Source organism: Strongylocentrotus purpuratus, unplaced genomic scaffold (assembly GCF_000002235.5).
Source record: "Strongylocentrotus purpuratus isolate Spur 01 unplaced genomic scaffold, Spur_5.0 spur5_scaffold_7, whole genome shotgun sequence".
In the NCBI taxonomy this organism is placed as follows: Eukaryota; Metazoa; Echinodermata; class Echinoidea; order Camarodonta; family Strongylocentrotidae; genus Strongylocentrotus; species Strongylocentrotus purpuratus.
Window position 1 is genome coordinate 32346056 of NW_022145613.1, and position 19013 is coordinate 32365068.

General features: G+C 40.8%; 2 protein-coding genes and 1 non-coding gene across 8 annotated transcripts in view; 2 read left to right on the top strand and 1 right to left on the bottom strand.

Moving 5' to 3' along the window:
- The first annotated feature begins 513 nt into the window (after positions 1-513).
- Positions 514-4043, top strand: LOC585683 (proto-oncogene Wnt-3). Its single transcript, XM_030974737.1, has 3 exons — positions 514-747; positions 1391-1677; positions 2281-4043. Exons 1-3 carry the CDS (start codon positions 621-623, stop codon positions 2758-2760), a joined length of 894 nt encoding a protein of 297 aa, XP_030830597.1. The 5' UTR covers positions 514-620; the 3' UTR covers positions 2761-4043.
- Positions 4044-7895: 3852 nt separating this feature from the next.
- Positions 7896-19013, top strand: part of LOC100891267 (1-phosphatidylinositol 4,5-bisphosphate phosphodiesterase delta-4) — a 65605-nt gene continuing 54487 nt past the window's right edge. For 3 of the 6 annotated variants that reach the window (XM_030974149.1, XM_011663248.2, XM_030974151.1), the window contains exon 1: positions 7896-8420. In XM_030974149.1, the coding sequence (XP_030830009.1) occupies positions 8336-8420 (85 nt within the window). In that variant the 5' untranslated portion in view covers positions 7896-8335. Of the gene's footprint in view, positions 8421-18689; positions 18871-19013 lie in introns of those variants that run through there. The other 3 variants (XM_030974153.1, XM_030974154.1, XM_030974152.1) reach the window with 2 other exon arrangements.
- Positions 10620-10708, bottom strand: TRNAY-GUA. The gene is given in 2 exon segments: positions 10620-10655; positions 10672-10708. It is a non-coding gene; the product is annotated as a tRNA-Tyr (tRNA).

Sequence of the window (19013 nt, forward strand, 5' to 3'; positions counted from 1 at the left end):
CCAGGCCTTGGACTGGATACACCTGTATATTAAATAGTCCTGGAATTGATTATTTACGGGAATATATTAAGATTTCACGTACAATAACTATAGCTCTTAGCAATGGTTGAACTCAATTTTATTGTTCAAGGTTTGAAGAGAAAGATAAAATCGTTTATAAAAAACGTGAACGTGACAACGTTAAGCATGCTTATTTTTAAGGATTTCAATATTTGAACACAAGATTATGTAAATGAACAATATTTCCTTAAATAAGATGGGTGCACTGTACAACTTAGTCCAACGCGATCAGGGCGTCAGAATAACAGCATTCCTTACTATTTAAAGTCTGTTATTGGCAGGCCTCTTCTCACAATTTGTGTGCTACTTGATACAATGTTTGCTCCATAACTGAACCAAGTTTGAGCAAACCGAACAAAAGAATGAGAGGCATCAGTATAATAATCAGTGATCCTTGATGAACATCATCTAAATTCATTGCCTGCTTTCTTTTATCCGATGTTACCAGGTTCCTTGGAGCCGCCTACGGAACAGCACAGGAACCGGTCGAGATCCCCTGCAAAGGCATCACCAACATATCCGGCAAACAGGTCCGCTTCTGTCTGAAGAACCAGGATAAGATGCCGACGGTCGCAGAGGGCGCCTATCACGGTATCGAGGAGTGCCAGTTCCAGTTCCGAGGGAGAAGATGGAACTGCACCACGATCGACGGTGACCAGTCCGTGTTTGGCCGCGTGCTGGACAGGGGTAAGTGGACTGACACGTTTTCAAATTGGTTCAATTAGTGCGATTTGATTCAAATGTTCATGTAATGTAACCAGGGGTGTTTCACAAAGACTAAGATTGACTTTAAGTTGGACCTAACTATGACAGGCCGTTCATGTCACTGTTTGCTCTCACCATTTACTGGCAATTGTCTCTCAAAGGACGTACACGTCATGGTCACACATCTACAGAATTTAGTTTTTTTTTTTTTATTGTTCATTATTGAAGGAAAAAATAATATGTAAAGATCAGAATTGACAGACCAATGGTGAGAACAACCAGTGGCATGAATAGCCTGTCATATTTAAATCCAACTTAAAGTCGATCTTAGTCTTTGTGAAACACTCCACAGACTTGCGGTGAATGGACCAAATGTTCACCATAGCATTTTGATAAATCATATTTGGTAACAAAAATCATGATTTCAATAATGAAATACGACTTCTTTGGCCTACCTGTTTTCTATTAAGTTTTTAATATGATCGTTCTTAGACCATCACCATTGACATTGAGGGCGGAAATAGTACAAAGGCAGATTCTTCTTTTTTTCTGATTCTACGAAATCAGACAAACAGTCTTAGAAATTAATATTCAATATCTATTTTGCTTTTATCTTATCTTGCAGCGTCGAGGGAGACGGCCTTCGTCAATGCCATCCTTGCCGCGGGCGTGACCCACGCTGTCACGCGGGCATGCTCACGCGGTGACTACCTGGAATGCGGCTGTGACCGTACCCACCGTGGTCCACCGGGCGGTCGGATCGGCATCGTACCGAACTCAACCTGGCGATGGGGCGGCTGCAGCGAGGAGGTTTGGTACTCCATGGAGCTGACGAAGGACTTCCTGAAGCCGACCGCTGCCAAGAGAGCGAGGACAAAGATGGACCGTCATAATACGGATGCAGGAAGAAATGTAAGGAGCTAGCTATGATCGCCGCTCAGAGCCGGAAGGGTGTTATCTCATAATTATCAGTTTTAACGCAGAGTTAACGCCCTAATGGCTCTAAAACTACGTTCAATGACAGTGGATAAAAGAACACACACACATCTCCTTTGGTTCCCCTTTCCTCATTCGTTTTTTCTTTTTCTTTCTTCTTTTTAAACAAAATTTAGTCAAAATCACGGATATCTTCTATTCTATTATATTTCATTCGTCTTTTCTTTCATTCTTTTGATCAATCAATCGTCCTGCCTAGATATTCTTGGCATAATCAAAATGATATCAGGCTGATTAGGACCTTCAACTAGCTGCAGCTTTATCTTTATCGAATCTTTAATGATCTTTGTGATAATTATTAGTCAAGCTACTCAAGTCGTGTAGCAGGAATTGAATTAATATGTTTGGGTATATACAAGACCCTTCGTTTACATAGGGCAGGAGAAAAGGGGGGGTGGGCATAGTGAAGTTACGAATTCGATTAGTATTGGCGTCCATGACATGGGACTTGCTCGGCCTCTACCTTCTCATTTAAATTTCATTAAAGGTTTTTGATTATTATTATTATTATTTCTGCAGGCTGTCCTCCATAACATGGAACTACGTTGCAAATGCCACGGTGTCTCCGGAAGCTGTGAACTCAAGACCTGCTGGTGGGAGATGGCCCCATTTAGGAAACTCGGGGACGCCCTCAAGACCAAGTACGACATGGCTGCAGAGATGGCCGTCGAACGACAACGGAAAGGTCGAACCTTCGTCGAAGAGCTGGCCCCTCGCTACGACGACTTCAAGGAACCGACGACCAACGATCTCATCTATTACGATCAGTCACCCGATTACTGTACTTTCGACCAGGAGGTAGGATCGTTTGGGACGCAAGGCAGAGAGTGTAACCGGACCTCGCACGGCATTGACGGATGCGAGCTGCTCTGCTGCGGCCGCGGTCACAACACGATGACAGTGGTGAGGAGAGAAAGGTGCGACTGTGTCTTCGTCTGGTGTTGCAAAGTTGTCTGCAAAGAGTGTGTTCGGGTTATCGACGTCCACACTTGTAAATAACGAGATAACATGAACAAATAAGGACATATAGACTGACCATTATAGGGTTAAAGACACTGACGATCCAGGATTGAGAGTTTTAACTTTTGATAATTTTGCAGCGGATTCTATCGACCAACCACCGAACCGTCATTCGAGCGAACAAACGCTTACGGTATTCGAACTATCCCGCCAATTGTAATTGCATTTCAAGGTATATTACTTTTTTTGTAATATGTAAAGTTTCTATTGCTGGAGACAAGCTGTATATGAGAAATGTGTTCCACATTCAAGTAGAATATATTGAAGATGGATCTCAAACATTGCCATAATCGCTGGGTTTTATATTTGTGATATTTGGCACAATTAAACTTAATATTTAACATCATTTACAAATATGCAAACAAATTATGGGAAGCAGTGAACGTATCATTTAATCTTTCTTTTCTTCAAAATATTGGATCGAGTAATACGTTAATACTTTCGTTAAGGTATACTGAATCCCCTTGACGAATTTGTTTGAACCAAACCACAGAATGAGAACATGCTGCCGATAGGTGGCGCTACTTCAAGCTGCTGAAGGGTGGCATGAATTTTTACTTTGAGATGAGAATTCAGACTTTTTCATAGAAAAAATATATATTGATTTCTACTTGAATTTGTAATTGCATCAATCTACGCAATTTTAGGCTAGCAGTATTATGTTAGTGTATTAGTGAGGGGGAGGATAAAATGACATAGATAATTCTGTTTAAGGTGTAGCATTTATTGTTACATTTAATTCTACTAATATGCACATCAGTATTACCCGTTAAATCAGATAATTGTATTTTATCGAGCCTTTAAAAAAAATGTTAAATCAACGTTTTCACTTTACAAGTTAGGTTTATATGTTAAGCAAATAACTACCGTTGGTGAAGGTGATGGGACAAACTATCACTTCCGAGGCGATCTGGATGTAGCTATCTTTCCGAAGCGAAGCTGAGGAAAGATAGCGTGTACATTCTGATCGACGAGGAAGTGATAGTTTGCCATCCTGAAACCAAAAGGTGATTATTTGCTTTATATTCCACATCTAAAACAATTTAACTACAAAAGGAAAAGCACGTGTATGCATCTACATAAAAGACACCATGCCCAAATTCACACCAAAAAAGTTAAACAGTTTAACCCAACAACCCCTTTAGGGTTAGGGTACGGTGCGCACATGTGTTTGTTTTAATTGCGCTCATTCGTAATGCGCACTTAATTACGCCTGTTTTAGTGCGCTTTTGGATAATCTTCAGTGAAAGTGTATTGCCCTTTGTAGATAGTACCTCCATCTTCAGTGAAAGTGCGTTGCACTGTGTAGATAGTAGTACTATCTACACAGTGTAACGAACTTTTTGCTTCTCCCATCAATAATGGGCGAACTATCTTTCATCACGTGATTTACTTTTGACCAATCGTAGAGCAAGATTCTTAGTATGTGGAATATAAATTTATATATAATACACTAAGTTTCCATTTTAATGGAAATAGGCATAAGGGATATTAAATGTCTTGGTTTGGAAATATAAACGATAAACGAAATTGGAAAGCATGGTCTTAAGAAACGATTACCTTATTTTATGATGACAAATGCCTTCATTCATGGGAATGATTTTCTATCGATATATGCAAATTTCAGTGCATATAAATTTTGCCTTGTGTTGTTATCTTAATGATGTCGCTTCGATATCTGTAGCAGGACAGAGAAATATTTAATTTTTCTACTATATACATGGCTGTGCATAAATGAGCAACTTTTAGTGTATATAATTATGTGGTAAATTTCGGTGCTCTTTAACGTAATAAAATATCATTATTATTTTTATATATTCATGGAATTTTCCAGGCATTAGATTTGATGGTCTTTGGGAAATTCCACAATCGCAGTAATAACATTGAAAATACCGATGTTTATGACAGCGGGATTGTATTCGTTCAAAACGTGTTAATTATGTGTGCGGGGGGAGAAGGGAGGTGAGGGAGGGGGGGGGGGGACAATCCTACCTAATAGTAATATTTGGAATGCTTCTTCCATCTTTTCACACTAGAAGATACATACTTACAAACATACTCCAACACAACGACCCCCTCAACCCAAACACGTAGCTTAGCTTACATGCATTTGAAATCGTTTTTAAAACCCTTGACATTATGTCAAATAATGCTTCTGTATGAAGTTTATCTGCCTCTTGTTGACTATTGGAACTGATATCTTTCTCCTTATGAATATCATTGACGTCATTAGCAAGATTGTGTTGATAGTTTGCACTCAATTATCTTTGTGAACACTATCATTTTGTATTAAAATTGAGAATGGTCCTATACGTTGGACTCTAATGTATAATGTTTTATTATAATTTCATTTTGAACTTTATAAATTAATCAGCAATACAAACCCCTACCCCCCCCCCCCCCCCACGCACACACCGCATTTATTATTTACAGACTATTTTAGAAATAAATGTTAGCTATTAAATAGAGGTTCTCTGAATTTTCGGCCATATTTAAATCGGGCTATAATAGACTAGGCCCCATTTTTTTTAACGTAGCTCACTAGCTTAGCTAATGCTACAGTGTTGGATATGTATATTTTCCTAAACATTAGGGTAAAATAAAATGCTGTATACTTTTTATATTGTATGATAGTTGTTTTTGTTGAACTATATTTATATCGAAAGTTTTATGTACAGGATAAACTGTTGAAATATGATTGTCAGTAATGGATTCCTCTTATATTGCATTTACAATCAGGTATTTGGACTCGTGTAAATAAATTGGTGTCAGTAGAAAGATTGTACCGTGTTCTGTGGAAATGAATCATTTGGAAAGAGTTGTATGTAATTGTGATTAAAAGTGACTCCTTATGAGTAATTTCATTTTTCAATATTAAGGGCTTGTTTTTGTTATTCTACAATAATAGAAATATACTAAATGAATAGGTCTTATCAAATGTCTCATTCATTAATTTAGTAGGCTATGATATTTTATGCTTACAATGTACTTGGAGGAAATTTAAAATTAGAAAGGGGAGAAAAGTAGTATTGAAAGAGAAAAGAGAGTGGTGGGAGAAAGAAAGAGGGGGAGACATACTGAAAGATATACGAAGGACAGGGGTAGGGAGAGAGGGAGAGATGGAAAAAGATGGAGAAAGAGAGAGATGGGAGAGAGAGTGAGAGAATGGGAGAGAAAGTGTGTGGAGATAGGTGACGGCGTTTGTGCGTGTGGGTGGGTGAACTCGTGGAGAGGGAGAGAGAGGAATTTGTTTTGAAGTGAGAGATACAGAGAGAAAAAGAGGGAGAGGAAAGTTGTTAGAAGGGGGAGAAAATATTTTTCTACGAAAAACAGATTTTGTTTCAAAGGTGTAATGCTGGAGTAAGATAAACTGCACGATGTTCTTATATTTACCTCGTTATTCTCTCTCTCTCTCTCTCACACTTTCTTTCTCTCACTCTCTCTCTCTCTCTCACTCTCTCTCTCTCTCTCTCTCTCACTCTCTCTCTCTCTCTCTCTCTCTCTCTGCCACTTCTCTCTATCTCTCTTTTTATTTCTTAAAACACACTAATGAGTTTGGCTATGAACCTGTTACAAACGAAACACTCAGTTCTGTTGCCTCTTCACTGAGAAAATAGCAACCAACAAAAAAAGTAAGAAGAAATTCAAGCTTAGAAAAAATTGAGCACTAAAGCTCATTTGTATGGGCAAATTTTGGCGAACATTTCATTTAAAAAAATAAAATTGAACAGTTTTTGGTTATGTTGAGCCTTATCATTTCCAACTTATAGTTGACTTGTACCTGGAAAACATGATATCGGCCTATAGATTATGATGATGTGTATTGAGACATAAACCCCGCTAGCACTTGGTCACGTGATGCAATTATTAATTGATAGTGTCTTGACGTCGAAAGTCCAGCTTTTTTTCCCGCTCTTTTTGATAATAATGTAAGCTTGAATATCGTTGTAATATTTTATGTTGACATCTTGAATGTGTATCCAGACAAAAGATCTGTCGACGATTTTTTTTTTCTTCAATGAATTAGCTGATGTCTGTTTCAATAGCACTTGAAGACGTGATATAATTAGTAGCTTATTTAGTCTTGGCGTCTAAAGTCCGGCCGTTGCGTTTATGAACAGAGCGAACACTACTTGTGACTCCACTCAAATTCAATTTTTTTTTTTAGCAAAGCTGTTTTGCCTGCTAAAACTTTATGAAATTGCAACGAGTCCATCCCTCCCTCCCCCTCTCTCTCTCTCTCTCTCTTTCTCTCTGAGTCTGATTCTTTTCTATGCGTTTTCCCCGTTATATATTTATGTCTCTCTCTCTCTCTCTATCTTTCTTTTTACTTTGTATATATCCTTCCCTCTCAATATACCGCCTTTGTCTCTCTTCATAATGTTTTTTGGGGCTGTGTTTCCTCCATTCTCTTTCTGTATTCTATCTTTCTCGTTATATGTCTCTTTACCCCCCCCCCCCCCCCCTGTTTTCCCTCCTCATACCCCCTCTCCCCTACCCCCCTCTCTCTTTCTCTCTCTCTCTCTCTCTCTTTCATACTCTCTCTCTCTCTCATATTCTCTCTCTCTCTCTCTCTCGTATCATAATAGTCTCAGATCCCCCCCCCCCCCCCCCCCCCCATCGTTACTAGTGAATCTATAGGCAAAGGGATGCGCTGTACCACGGTCATAATATTGGTTAATCATTGAACCTGTACGTCTGGGGTGCTAGGATTCGTATCCCAATCAAGAAAAAAAATGATGAGTGGAAACGGTCGATTAAAATGACGTAGTAGGTCCATGGTGCAACCCTCTGCTGTATACACGCGGATGCTGCAGTATGGTCTCGAATAGAAACAGAGTCGTGTATTTGTATTCGTGTATCTTGCTTTATAAACCATAATAATCGTTACTATCCGTTGCATCAGAAATCGTGATAGGAAAGGGAGTTCAATTAAACAATTTGTTTTCATTGAGAAAGGATTAACCTTCGTACTGTGATTGCATAACATTCGATATGGTACACACTAGATACTTTGTATCTGGATTGGAAAAGGTATACCACGTCTCTTTTACTGTGGGCATATCCAAGTTCGATGAACTCGCTTAGCTTTGGCGTGGGTGATCAGATTAATGTACTAGTAACTCGTTAATGGCAGATAAGGAGCTGCGCCCAGTCAGGTTTTGCATGTGCCAACACATCCCTGGATAAGAGGTTATAGCTTTGCAAGCAGTTTCAGCTAGTCCAAGTTTATTCTCCGTTCCATTGGGCACAGAATTAACAAGGATATTTCGCTGAAGTGTGTGCGGTTATCTTCGAAACTAGAAGTAGCACTGCAGAAGGACTAAGCAGAACGCCAAATAGAAGACGAAAAAGAAGAAGGAGTAAACGAAGAAGAAGACGAAGAACGGAGGAGGAGGAGAAGAAGTAGAAGAATAAGAAGAAAAAGAAGAAGAGAAGAAGATTGTTTTAATCTCTTCTTCATTCGTACGAAAATCAGTTCAACGAAACCTTTCGGCCATATTAGGATTGTACTGTATTGATCAAGATCTCTAAGTGAATATCATCCGACATCATGAGCTGCCTCCGACCACGAGCTTCGTCTTTTGACGAGGAAGACAACATCTCCATTGCTTTTGAAGTGCTACAACAAAAAGAAGGTGAGTACCCCCTGCATTACAAAACCAAGTGTTGTTTGCAACCATTTTAAATGTTTCCTGGCTGTTCTGTTAAATCTTTTTTCTTTCTTCTTGTTTCCGGTTTGTTTGCAGTTGTTTTGAATAATAACGGGAAGTTGTCATTTATGTATTTCAATAGTGGATCCTGGTTAAAAGGAATTATGTTTTGACCACCCATAAACAGCGGCGTATCCAGAAAATGACATACATGCAGGGGATTGGTGGGGCAGAATCCTCGTAAGATACGGGAGGGGGATGTTTCATGTGCCTTATCCGTATAGTAGGTCCATGCAGTGGCGTAGACAGGTTCGTACACCTGGGGGGGGGGGGGGATGACTCAGGGGCGGATCTAGCTTTTTGCTAAGGGGGGGGGGGTTGACCAAAGTAATGACGATGCGGAGCATCGTCCACGAGCCGCAAAGCGGCGACCCGATTTTTTGGGGGTGTTTATTTGAACCCCGTAAGTGATGTTTTCCTGGCATCTATTAACACAATGGAGACCATAAAAAGCAGTGCATGATAACGTCTTTTTAAATCAAGTAACAGTTAAATACACAGTTATTATCCAGAGTTATCATGTGTTTGGTTAAGTTACCAGATGAGTTGAATATCTTCTCACAATATTTGCACTTGAAAGGGTTTCTTTCCAGCGTGCGTTCTTTTTTCTTTCTTTTTTTCTTTTTTTTCCTTCTTTTTTTCCCTTTTTTGTTTGTTTGTTTTTTGGGCCGCCCAAGGGGGGGGGGTTTAAACCCCCTAACCCCCCCCCCCCCCCGTAGATCCGCGCCTGTTTAATCTTGTGGTTATCTTGTGGTTTCCAAACCACAAGATAACCACAAAATACTTGTAAGATTTTCTTTTTTTTACCGTCTGAATTGGCTTTCACCGTGTGAATGCGGCTAATAACAATAAACACAATTACAATAATGATGAGGATTATTATTATCATCATCATAATTATTATTATTATTAATATTATAATTGTTATCATTATTATTATTACTATTATAATCATCATTATGACTTATTAAGTAAGCAAATATCATTCCCCAAAACCTGGGGGGGGGGGGGTGATTGTACATGCCATCCCCCCACCTTGTGAGGTGGGGGGATGCATCCCCCTCATCCCCCCCCCCCGTTGTCTACGCCCCTGGGTCCATGCCTTATCCCACCCCCTTTCCGTTGATTCCCTTCTATTTTGTTACTCATTAATAGTGCATGCAGCTCCACCGGGAAGGGGGGGGGGTGAACCGGGGCATGAGGCACATATGGACATAATTATGCTCCCCCTCCCCCTTTTCGGTAATAATTTCAGACTTCAAACGGCACATGAAGATGTGATGAATCATTTTTTTAAACAGCGCCCCCTCCCCACCCCCTACCTAGGGAATCCTGGATCCGTCACTGTTTTGTTGTGTTTTGTAGCACGTTTGGGAGAAGGCGTGGCTTATACATGGCAACGATCCTCTACAATATTTGTCTCTGGCTAAATTGTTTTCGCTTTTATTGAGTGCTACAAGATATTGAACTTCATTATCACCAGCCGAAAATGAAAAATAAGTAATCTCTACTGTACCGATGCGAAATTGTCTTGGGGACCATTTTAGGTATTTTGGTATAATAAGAAATTTACCGGCAGAATACATCTTTGATTTTATATATGCCTTGTTTTTATTTCTCACCACATTTCATTGTGGTTCCAGCTATATGGTGATGATACGACTTTTTGTCACCATCCTTGTAATGGACTTAAATTGGTCGCCCTCTTCATTCAAACAGAGAGATTATGTAACCTGTGTATATATTAACGAACCTTTATTAGTATAAGCAAACATAATATAAAGCACAATGGATGTTTCAGTCTGATGTGGTATTACGGTAGAAACATTTAATTTATGACCCTCCCCCCCCCCGGAAATGTTTAGCGTATACGAAAACAATACAACAAAATTAATGTTAATCACCATTAAGAAGGGCTGAGGAATGAATTTGTGAGCATATTTTTTGTTATAGCAATGTTCACTATAATACTTCTTCTATACGAAAGTCATATACATGTGTAAATGCAACATGCCAACAATTATGTTGTTTGTTAAGTACATTGTACTTACTTACAATTGTAAAATTATAGAGAAAGTTCAAATTATAGTCTATCTACCATAAGAAAAATGATTGTAAGACCTCCCCGTCGAGCCGGATTCGAACCAGCGACCTAAAGATGTCAGTGATTTCTTGTCTACAGTCTTCCGCTCTACCAACGGAGCTATCGACGGGTGTTTCGAAATGTATTCCAGTCTTGATTCGACACCATAAAGGTTGCATCAAGCATTTATTGAAGTGTTGAATCAACCATTTAAAAAAACGTGATCGCTCTGTGGCCCTTAATGGTGATTAAACGTTTTAGTTTATATACATGCGTTCATCTATATAATTCTGAGGAAAATTTCCCGGGGGGGGGGGGGGTAATCGCACAGTGGAGGATCCAGGGAGGGGGCCCGGGCCCCCGGGCCCCCTCCCCTGGGAAAAACAGGTTAATTTTACCTTTAGTTGCTGATGGGCCTCAAGGGGGGGGGTGCGAATTTTCAAAATTTCGAGGCCGGGGCAAACAAAAGAATAGTGTTGCTCACTACCCCCCCCCCCCCCCCCCCCCTTATTCACCGGCTGGCTGTTTCGCCGCTACATATTTTATCACGAATCGGGCCCCCACTTTGGCCCCCATACCCTGCCGTCGCGGCTGGATCCGCCCCTGTACTCGCATATTAGGACATACGGGGGTGCGCCGCTCTAATGGGTCACTTTTTCACAAAAAAATCCCTTAACATGGGTTCCACTTAAAACAAAATCCCTTAAAAATGGCTCCGATTTTTCAAAATTTCATAAATTTGCAAATTGTTCAAACCAAATTTGAGTATCCCCCCGGGACCCCGGGCAAATTTTCAATAGAAATAAGGCAAATTGTAGATATTTGCTGTGGCTATGTAAAACTCGCCTTAGAATTTTTGTGAGGATCAGGAAAATAAAGCTTCGTAAAATAGAGATGCTATTAAACATCAAAATACACTTTGCAAAAATGGATGGCCTATAAAAGAGGAAAGGACGAGGGGGGGGGGGGGGGGGGAGGGTGTACGCTGACTGCCCCCCCCCCCCAACGATCGATATAGTACAGAATAGTATATTTGAATTTAATGCGAATAACAACTATTGATCAATAACCCGTGTGGGGGAACTGCACTGTAATGCAAGCCAATACAAAATACCAGGAAAATCTAGAACAAAAGCTTTACTTATAAACCTCGCTTTGTTTGCAAGAGCGCCCCCTCGCATAAATCTTTGTACACTTTTTAAAACTTCTTCGCGAGTTTTTGAGTGAATATTTCACTCAGCTACATAAATTGTATAGCAGCGAACGTAGAATCTAGTTTACGATTTTAATCTTCATTATCTCCTAATATGCCGCATCATATATTTCGTATGATTGGTATAGGCCTATTTCAATCATTATCGCCGTTCGATTGCCAATAAAAAAAATTAAAAAAAGACTGACTTACAAAGATAAACAAAGAATGTTTATTTATTGTAAGCTTGTAAGAAGAAAGGGGAAAATAAAAGATTGAGGGGAAGAAGAAAGAAGAGGGTGAATGGAAATATTATATAGGATATAACAAAAATGAAGAATGAGGAAGAAAGGATAAATATCTATAAACCGGTAGCTTGTGGCTAGTGCTAAAATCCAGTATAATGTAACTGGGGTTCTCGAGGGAGCGCCGGTGTGACCGCGCCGTTTGTCCTACCAGTTTCGTTCGTCCGTTGGACATAATATGCGGGTTTTCTGCTCGAATTGCTATCCGCGCAGTCTGTCCCCCCATTGTTTTACGTGTATATTTGATAAAAGGAAGAAACTCGGCAAATCAATGTATTTAGACTCATTGTAAATCATGTGGTTGGCATTTTTTCTAGAAATTACATAATAATAACTCTCTACAATTTTTTAAAGCAAATGGGCCAGTCCTTTTGAAAGTAGAAGTGAATATTTTCTTTAAAACCTTTATTCTATGAAGGCATACTCGTGATATACTCCCCTCTTTCTTAAAGGTAAAGACCAGTATTGGCAACGCCCCAATTTCAAAAAATGAAATGGAAGCTCTCATTACCAATCATGTGAAAGAATATGTTTTGACTAATACATGATGATAAAAAATTTGCCGGGAAACCGCCTACTAATTCATATATTTGGTAAATGTATTTCTCTCATGGTCTGGTGAGAGAGATAGGGTAGTCCCATATACATCTTTCTGTGTATAGTGCTTGTAACTTTACGAAGAATGAGCCAAATTTCTTATCATTTTGATGATTCCAGAACCTTGCAGATGCTAGATGCTAGATGATCGACCTTTTCTGATCGATTCCACAACATTTCTTTCACAATGCAATCGCATGACCATTACTGGTCTTTACCTTTAAGAAACAGTACTTCACTAGATTTCTTCAAAAAAACATCTGTACAACTCCTCTTAAATTGTCGAAAGTCTAGGAAAGCAGCGCCTTGTAACCTTTGGAAAGGCGCTATACAAATCCAATTTTTTTCTTCTTTTTTTTTTTATTATATCGGCCCCACAATTACTGTTGTAATCGATTGTACGTGCACTGGCTTCGTACTTACGGTCAGATGAGCATATTTTAATACCATATTCATGACACTGGCAGGTCACTAATTGGCGTATGGTCCAAGGGGCGGAGCCCCCGGAAGCGCAGGGGTTTTAGGCATTACAATTAATGTCAGATTAGCATCCAGGGGCCAGCCTTAGGGCCCAAGATGGGGTCCAGGGGGCAGAGCCCCCGGAATTAGCTCAGGGGTATGGGCATTTAATTACGGTTACATGAGCATACTTTCTTTTCTATTTCTTTCTATTTAATTCTCTTTAATATACTTTTTCAAAAGTGTGGGGTGGGAGGGGGGGGGGGGCTTGAGCCCCAAAGCTCGCCGTTCCGCGGGACCTGACATGTCGGCCTCTAAATAGTAAATAAGCACATTTCTTGCCTGACTGTAAATTGTGATATATGTCATTCTCCAACAAACGCATAAAAAGTATAATTTACGAAAAAGCGAGGAAAAATCCCGGAAAATTAGGCCATTTCAGCAACATCTGTATATCACTGGTATCAAATTAGAAGAAAAAAAAATCACTCTAAAGTTTATATTGGTGGGGGGGGGGTGGGGGGGTGGGTAGGAACTGGCTGAATACTTACACCTATGGTGTCGAGGGGCTCTTTCTTCATTTTTTTGTTCGGTAATAAATAAGGTTAGTTTGTGCGGGTGTCACTCAGGCGCGGATATACGGGGGGCGATGAACCCGCCCCCTTTTCTTTTCCCATTTTTCTTTTCTTCTTCCTTTCCTCTTCTCTCTTCTTTCCCTTTCCCTTCTTTTCCTTCCTTCTCTCTCTCTCTCTCTCTCTCTTTTTGTTTGCCAGGGGAGGGCAGGCGAAGGCCTTTCGCCCCCGATCCACACCGCGTTGGTGAGAAAAATCACAATTGATCTCCCGTACCTTTCTTTTCTTTCCCTTTCCCTTCTCTTCCTTTCTCTCTCTTTTAAGTTTGCTGTAGAAGGGGGGGGGACAAGGGCCATTTGCCCCCCGATCCCCAACTTGTTGGCGGGAAAACTGCAACTGATATCCCCCCTTCTTTACTTTCTTTCCCTTTATCTCCTCTTTTCCCCCCCTTTTTTTTAGCAGATGTTTCTGCATTTATTGATAAATCAAATATAAAACAATTAAATAACAATAATAGTATATAATATAATTGATTTACATCAAGAGTGACAACTTAATACACACAAAATAAAATATTTAAAAAATGCATAATAATAATAATAATAATAATAAATTATGAATAATAATGAAAATAACCAAGATAAATGCAGAGGCCAACTATCATAAGCAAGGAAGCTTGAGTCGATAGCAGCCGGGAAGGGGGGGGGGGTACATGGCGCCGTTTTAGGAGAATGTAGGGGAATAGAGAGTCACATATAAAGATTTTGTTCAGAAAGTATCTGAATAAAAAGTGGAAAGAAATTAATAAAAGGAAAAGAAGACCGATGTGCAAGTGTGTGCAAGTGGGTGTGTGCAGGTGAAGTAAGTGTTCGATTCGTATTGTTAATGAACTGGTCATCTAAAATTAATTTAAATAAACAATCAAAACCTCTGAGACCCTTATGGTGTTTTTGAATATGTAGATATTAAATATTTTTTCATCGATGCTTTGAATGAATAAAGAGTTGCAGAGTGTTTGATATTGTCAGGTAAAGCATTCCAAATGTCTGGACCATGATGTCTTATCGATTTATAGGCCATAATAATTTTGGGGTTTGTTAAGTGGAAATCGGATGAGTGTCGTGTGGGATAAGAATGTATATCACTATTTCCCTTCTCTCCCTTCTCTCTTTCTTTTTGCTTGTGGGGGGGGGGGGGGGGGGGCAACAGCCTGGGAGGCAAAGCCCTTTCGGCGGCCCCCTCGATCTCCTTCTTTCCCCTTTTCTTTTCTTCTTCCTTTCCCTTTGTCTCTTCTTTCCCTTTCCCTTATTTTTCCTTCCTTCTTTCTCTCTCTCTCTCTCTCTCTCTCTCTCTCTCTCTCTCTCTCTATCTCTCTTTTGCTGAGGGGAGGGGGAGGGGGTGACGAAGGCCTTTCGCCCCCGATCTCCATCTTTTCCCCCTTTTCTTTTCTTCTTCCTCTTCTTCCTTTCCCTTACTCTCCGCTTTACCTTCTCTCTCTCTCTGACTCTCTCTCTTCATTTTTTGTTGGCGGTTTGGGGTCAAGACCCTCTCACCCCGCCCCCCCATCCCCCATGGACCCGCGCCGGGAAGACCTGTAGTGTGGTCCCTAGCTAGCTGGCAAAGCTGAATATGGGTTATCCAGTCGTTTCATTCATTAAGTATAATTATACTTGTATTAGTGGGGGCTGTTAGGGATATTTTGGTGCAGATTCTTCTAAAAGCACCAAATTTGCCCCAGAGGTAGATTATACCATACCATGCAATAAAACAAATTTTTGGGCCAGAGGGGCACGTACCTCTGTGCCTCCCTGGATCAAACAATGGAAAAATAATTGTGATAATGAAGATGCGGGCGTTGGGTTAGCGGGGGCTATGAGACGGGAAGGGGTGGGTGGGTCTAAAGGAAACATAGGAATAGAAGCCCTTCCACTTCAGAGCAGCCACACAGAAGAGGAGAAGGACTAGATATAGGTGTAGACGGGAGGAAGGTGTGGACAGGTGGCGCTGATGGGAATGGAGAGAGGGATAATTAAAGGAGTATAATAGATGAGGAGGAGGAAGAAGAAGGAGGAGGAAGAGAAATAGCACGAGCAGAAGCAGGTGGATCCAGGATTCTTTGCATGGGAGGGGCACAAGTCCGAAAATCTCTGAGAAGAAAAAATAAAGGGGAAATGGGTTACCAATGGAGGATGAAGACAGTGATAGGGGCTGATGAGGTGGAAGTGAAGGAAGGAAACGGGTGAAAAGGGAGAGGAAGGGGTGAGGAGAGGTATAGAGTTATGAAAACGAGACAGAGGAAAAGGGGTCATTGATGATGATCGATGGCAGATGAAGAAGTTTTTATTTCAATGATTAATGAAGGAGGGGAGGAAGAAGAGGAGGCAGGGGAGGGGTGGAGAATTAGAGAGAGAGAGAGAGAGAGAGAGAGGGAGAAGATGTGGAAGGGAGAGTGAGAGAGAGAGGGGGGGGGGAAGGGGTGGAGGACAGAGAGAGAAAATTGTTAAATCAAAACGTATTCACAACGGAGGTGTCCCTCCATTGTCTACCAACGACGGGAATACAACTGACGACAGCCAAGAAAAAGCTGAAATTTTGAATAGCTACTTCAAATCAATCTATACACGAGAGGACCTTGAAAATATCCCTGATATGTTTGGAGATCCCCATCCGGAAATGCCTTCCATCACAATCACACCAGAAGGTGTGAAAAAGCTTCTGTCCGACTTAAAACCCAATAAAGCATCTGGACCTGATCAATTGCCAGCTAGATTCCTCAAAGAGTGTGCCAAGGAGCTGGCTCCCATTTTATCAGCAAACTTTAACCAAAGCCTTAACTCAGGTGATCTACCGACCGACTGGCTTATGTCCCACATCACACCTATCTTCAAAAAGGGCAACAAAAACTCACCCGGTAACTATAGACCGATCGCACTAACCTCAATCTGCTGTAAGATCTTTGAACACATCCTTACTAGTAATATCATGTCACATCTAGATCAACTTGATATTCTTGTGGACTCTCAACACGGCTTTCGTAAAAGAAGGGGGTGTGATACTCAACTAGTAACTATACAATCAGCGACATCGCAAAATACTTTGATATAAATAAGCAAGTCGATGCTGTTCTATTGGACTTTTCAAAAGCGTTTGATCGTGTTCCGCATACACGACTTCTCAAGAAGCTCCACCACTACGGTATAAGAGGAAAAGAGCTTGGCTGGATTAAAACCTTTCTAACACAAAGAAAACAACGAGTTATACTTGATGGGAAACTGTCTTCAGCCGCAGAGGTTACATCAAGTGTCCCCCAGGGAACTGTCATCGGCCCTCTGTGCTTCTTAATCTACATTAACAACATGCCTGACTGTATATCCAAAGGCACCAAGATACGTCTATTCGCTGACGATGCATTGATTTACCGGGAAATAAATTCGGAAATGGACCCCCAAATCCTTCAAAAGGATCTTGACGCCCTCTCCAAATGGGGCTCCGACTGGCAGATGGCTTTTAATACGGACAAATGTTTTACCATGCATTTCACATCAAAGAAATCTCCAAACATTACCCCCTATAAACTATGTAACAACTCTCTACAGGTGACTTCCAGCCACCCCTACCTGGGCATCACCTTCAGCAGCGATCTAAAATGGAACTCTCACATTAACAACATCACAAAGAGCTCTAAGAAGGTTCTGGGAGTCATCCGACGCAACTTTAAAGCATGTACTGTTGACGTCAAATCTCGACTTTATCTAACACTTGTACAACCCAAACTAGAGTACGGCACGACTGCATGGTACCCTAGCACACAAAAGGAAAAACATCAGCTTGATATGGTCCAAAGAGCTGCTGCAAGAATGTGCCTCACCGACTACTCAAGAGAATCCAGCGTGACAGCCATGATAACCTCTCTCCAGTGGACTGACCTCGAGACCAGACGAAAGATTGCCAGACTCAATATGATGTACAAAATCAACGCAAACCTCGTAGACGTTGACTGGAACCCCTACTTAATCAGACCATCTCGCCAACTTAGACGCACACACCCATCATCCTTCCAGAGACCTAGAACCAACACAACAATTTACTCAAATAGATTTTTCCCATGGACTGTTAAATATTGGAACGACCTGCCTCATGACATCCTAAACGCCCCAAACATAGACATTTTTAAGAAAAGGCTCTGTGATTTTTTCACAAACACCAATCGGAAATAACTCCACCAGGTCAACCCCCAGGTCAGCCCTCTGACGTGATGCGGGATCCCGCTTGATCGGAGTAAAATCCAGAACCAGAGAACAAAAATAGGGCCTAATGGGCCTACCTCTCACTATGAATATGACGGACAAAGAAAGCGGACAAAATATACAGTGCCTCGGGTATAGACAAAGGAACATTCCTTCACTGCTATTATGTAAACATGACTTGTGTAGAACAGGTGAATATGCATGTGACACATTTTTACATAATAGCAGTGAAGGGATGTTCCTTTGTCTACCTGAGGAACTGTATATTTTGTCCGCTTTCTTTGTCAGTTATGTTCATAGTGTCTATCCCCTCTATATCCATTCATAAGAAACTACCTCGTCCCAGTTGTCACCCCCCCCCCCCCTCTCTCTCTCTCTCTCTCTCTCTCTCTCTTTCTCTCAGACTAACATTCTTTCAGATTTTTGTTTTTAACTTTCCTTCTCCTTATATATTATTATTAAGGGTTTGTTTGAGGAAATATAGAACTAGTGAGATAAATTGAATTATTTGATTTTGTTAGGCCCAACGCTTCTGTAAAAAGTATTGCAACATCATGATCGGTAGACCACTACAAGTGGTGCATATTTAGGTCTAAAATTCAAGACTATAATCTTGTTCGATCGGACATGCATCCACGCCCACGTTATAGCGTACATATACAGTGCATGTGCCTTACGTACTTCGTGTGCATGTATGTACTATGTGCGCGCCGTGTGTGTAAATGCAATGCATTAGACTTTGCATTATTCACGTCACTGAGAGCGAGAGCTGGAGAGAAGATAGAGCGGCCGATATAAATTTGGCTCCTGAGTCCCTGTTGCCCTCCACTTTACTACACTTTTTGATCAGTGTAAAGAACATATTTTCACCCAGAGTGTGGTTTAGTGTGTTTTCAAGATGGGAGAGAATCCAGGACAAGGTATGATTTGTATATTACTGGCATGAAAAACGATGATGTTGAGTAGACTAGAGTGAAAGTTTTTATTTTTGGCGGGTCGGTAAGGCTAGGTAGCGGATGTATACGGTAGCTGCTACAACAAAGTAGGGGGCGCGGTCGGCGAT

Coding starts and splice junctions, on each gene's coding strand:
- LOC585683 (XM_030974737.1), top strand. CDS start 621: ATGCCGACGGTCGCAGAGGGCGCCTATCACGGTATCGAGGAGTGCCAG. Junction 748..1,390: donor TGGCCGCGTGCTGGACAGGG/GTAAGTGGACTG, acceptor CTTATCTTGCAG/CGTCGAGGGAGACGGCCTTC. Junction 1,678..2,280: donor ATACGGATGCAGGAAGAAAT/GTAAGGAGCTAG, acceptor TTATTTCTGCAG/GCTGTCCTCCATAACATGGA.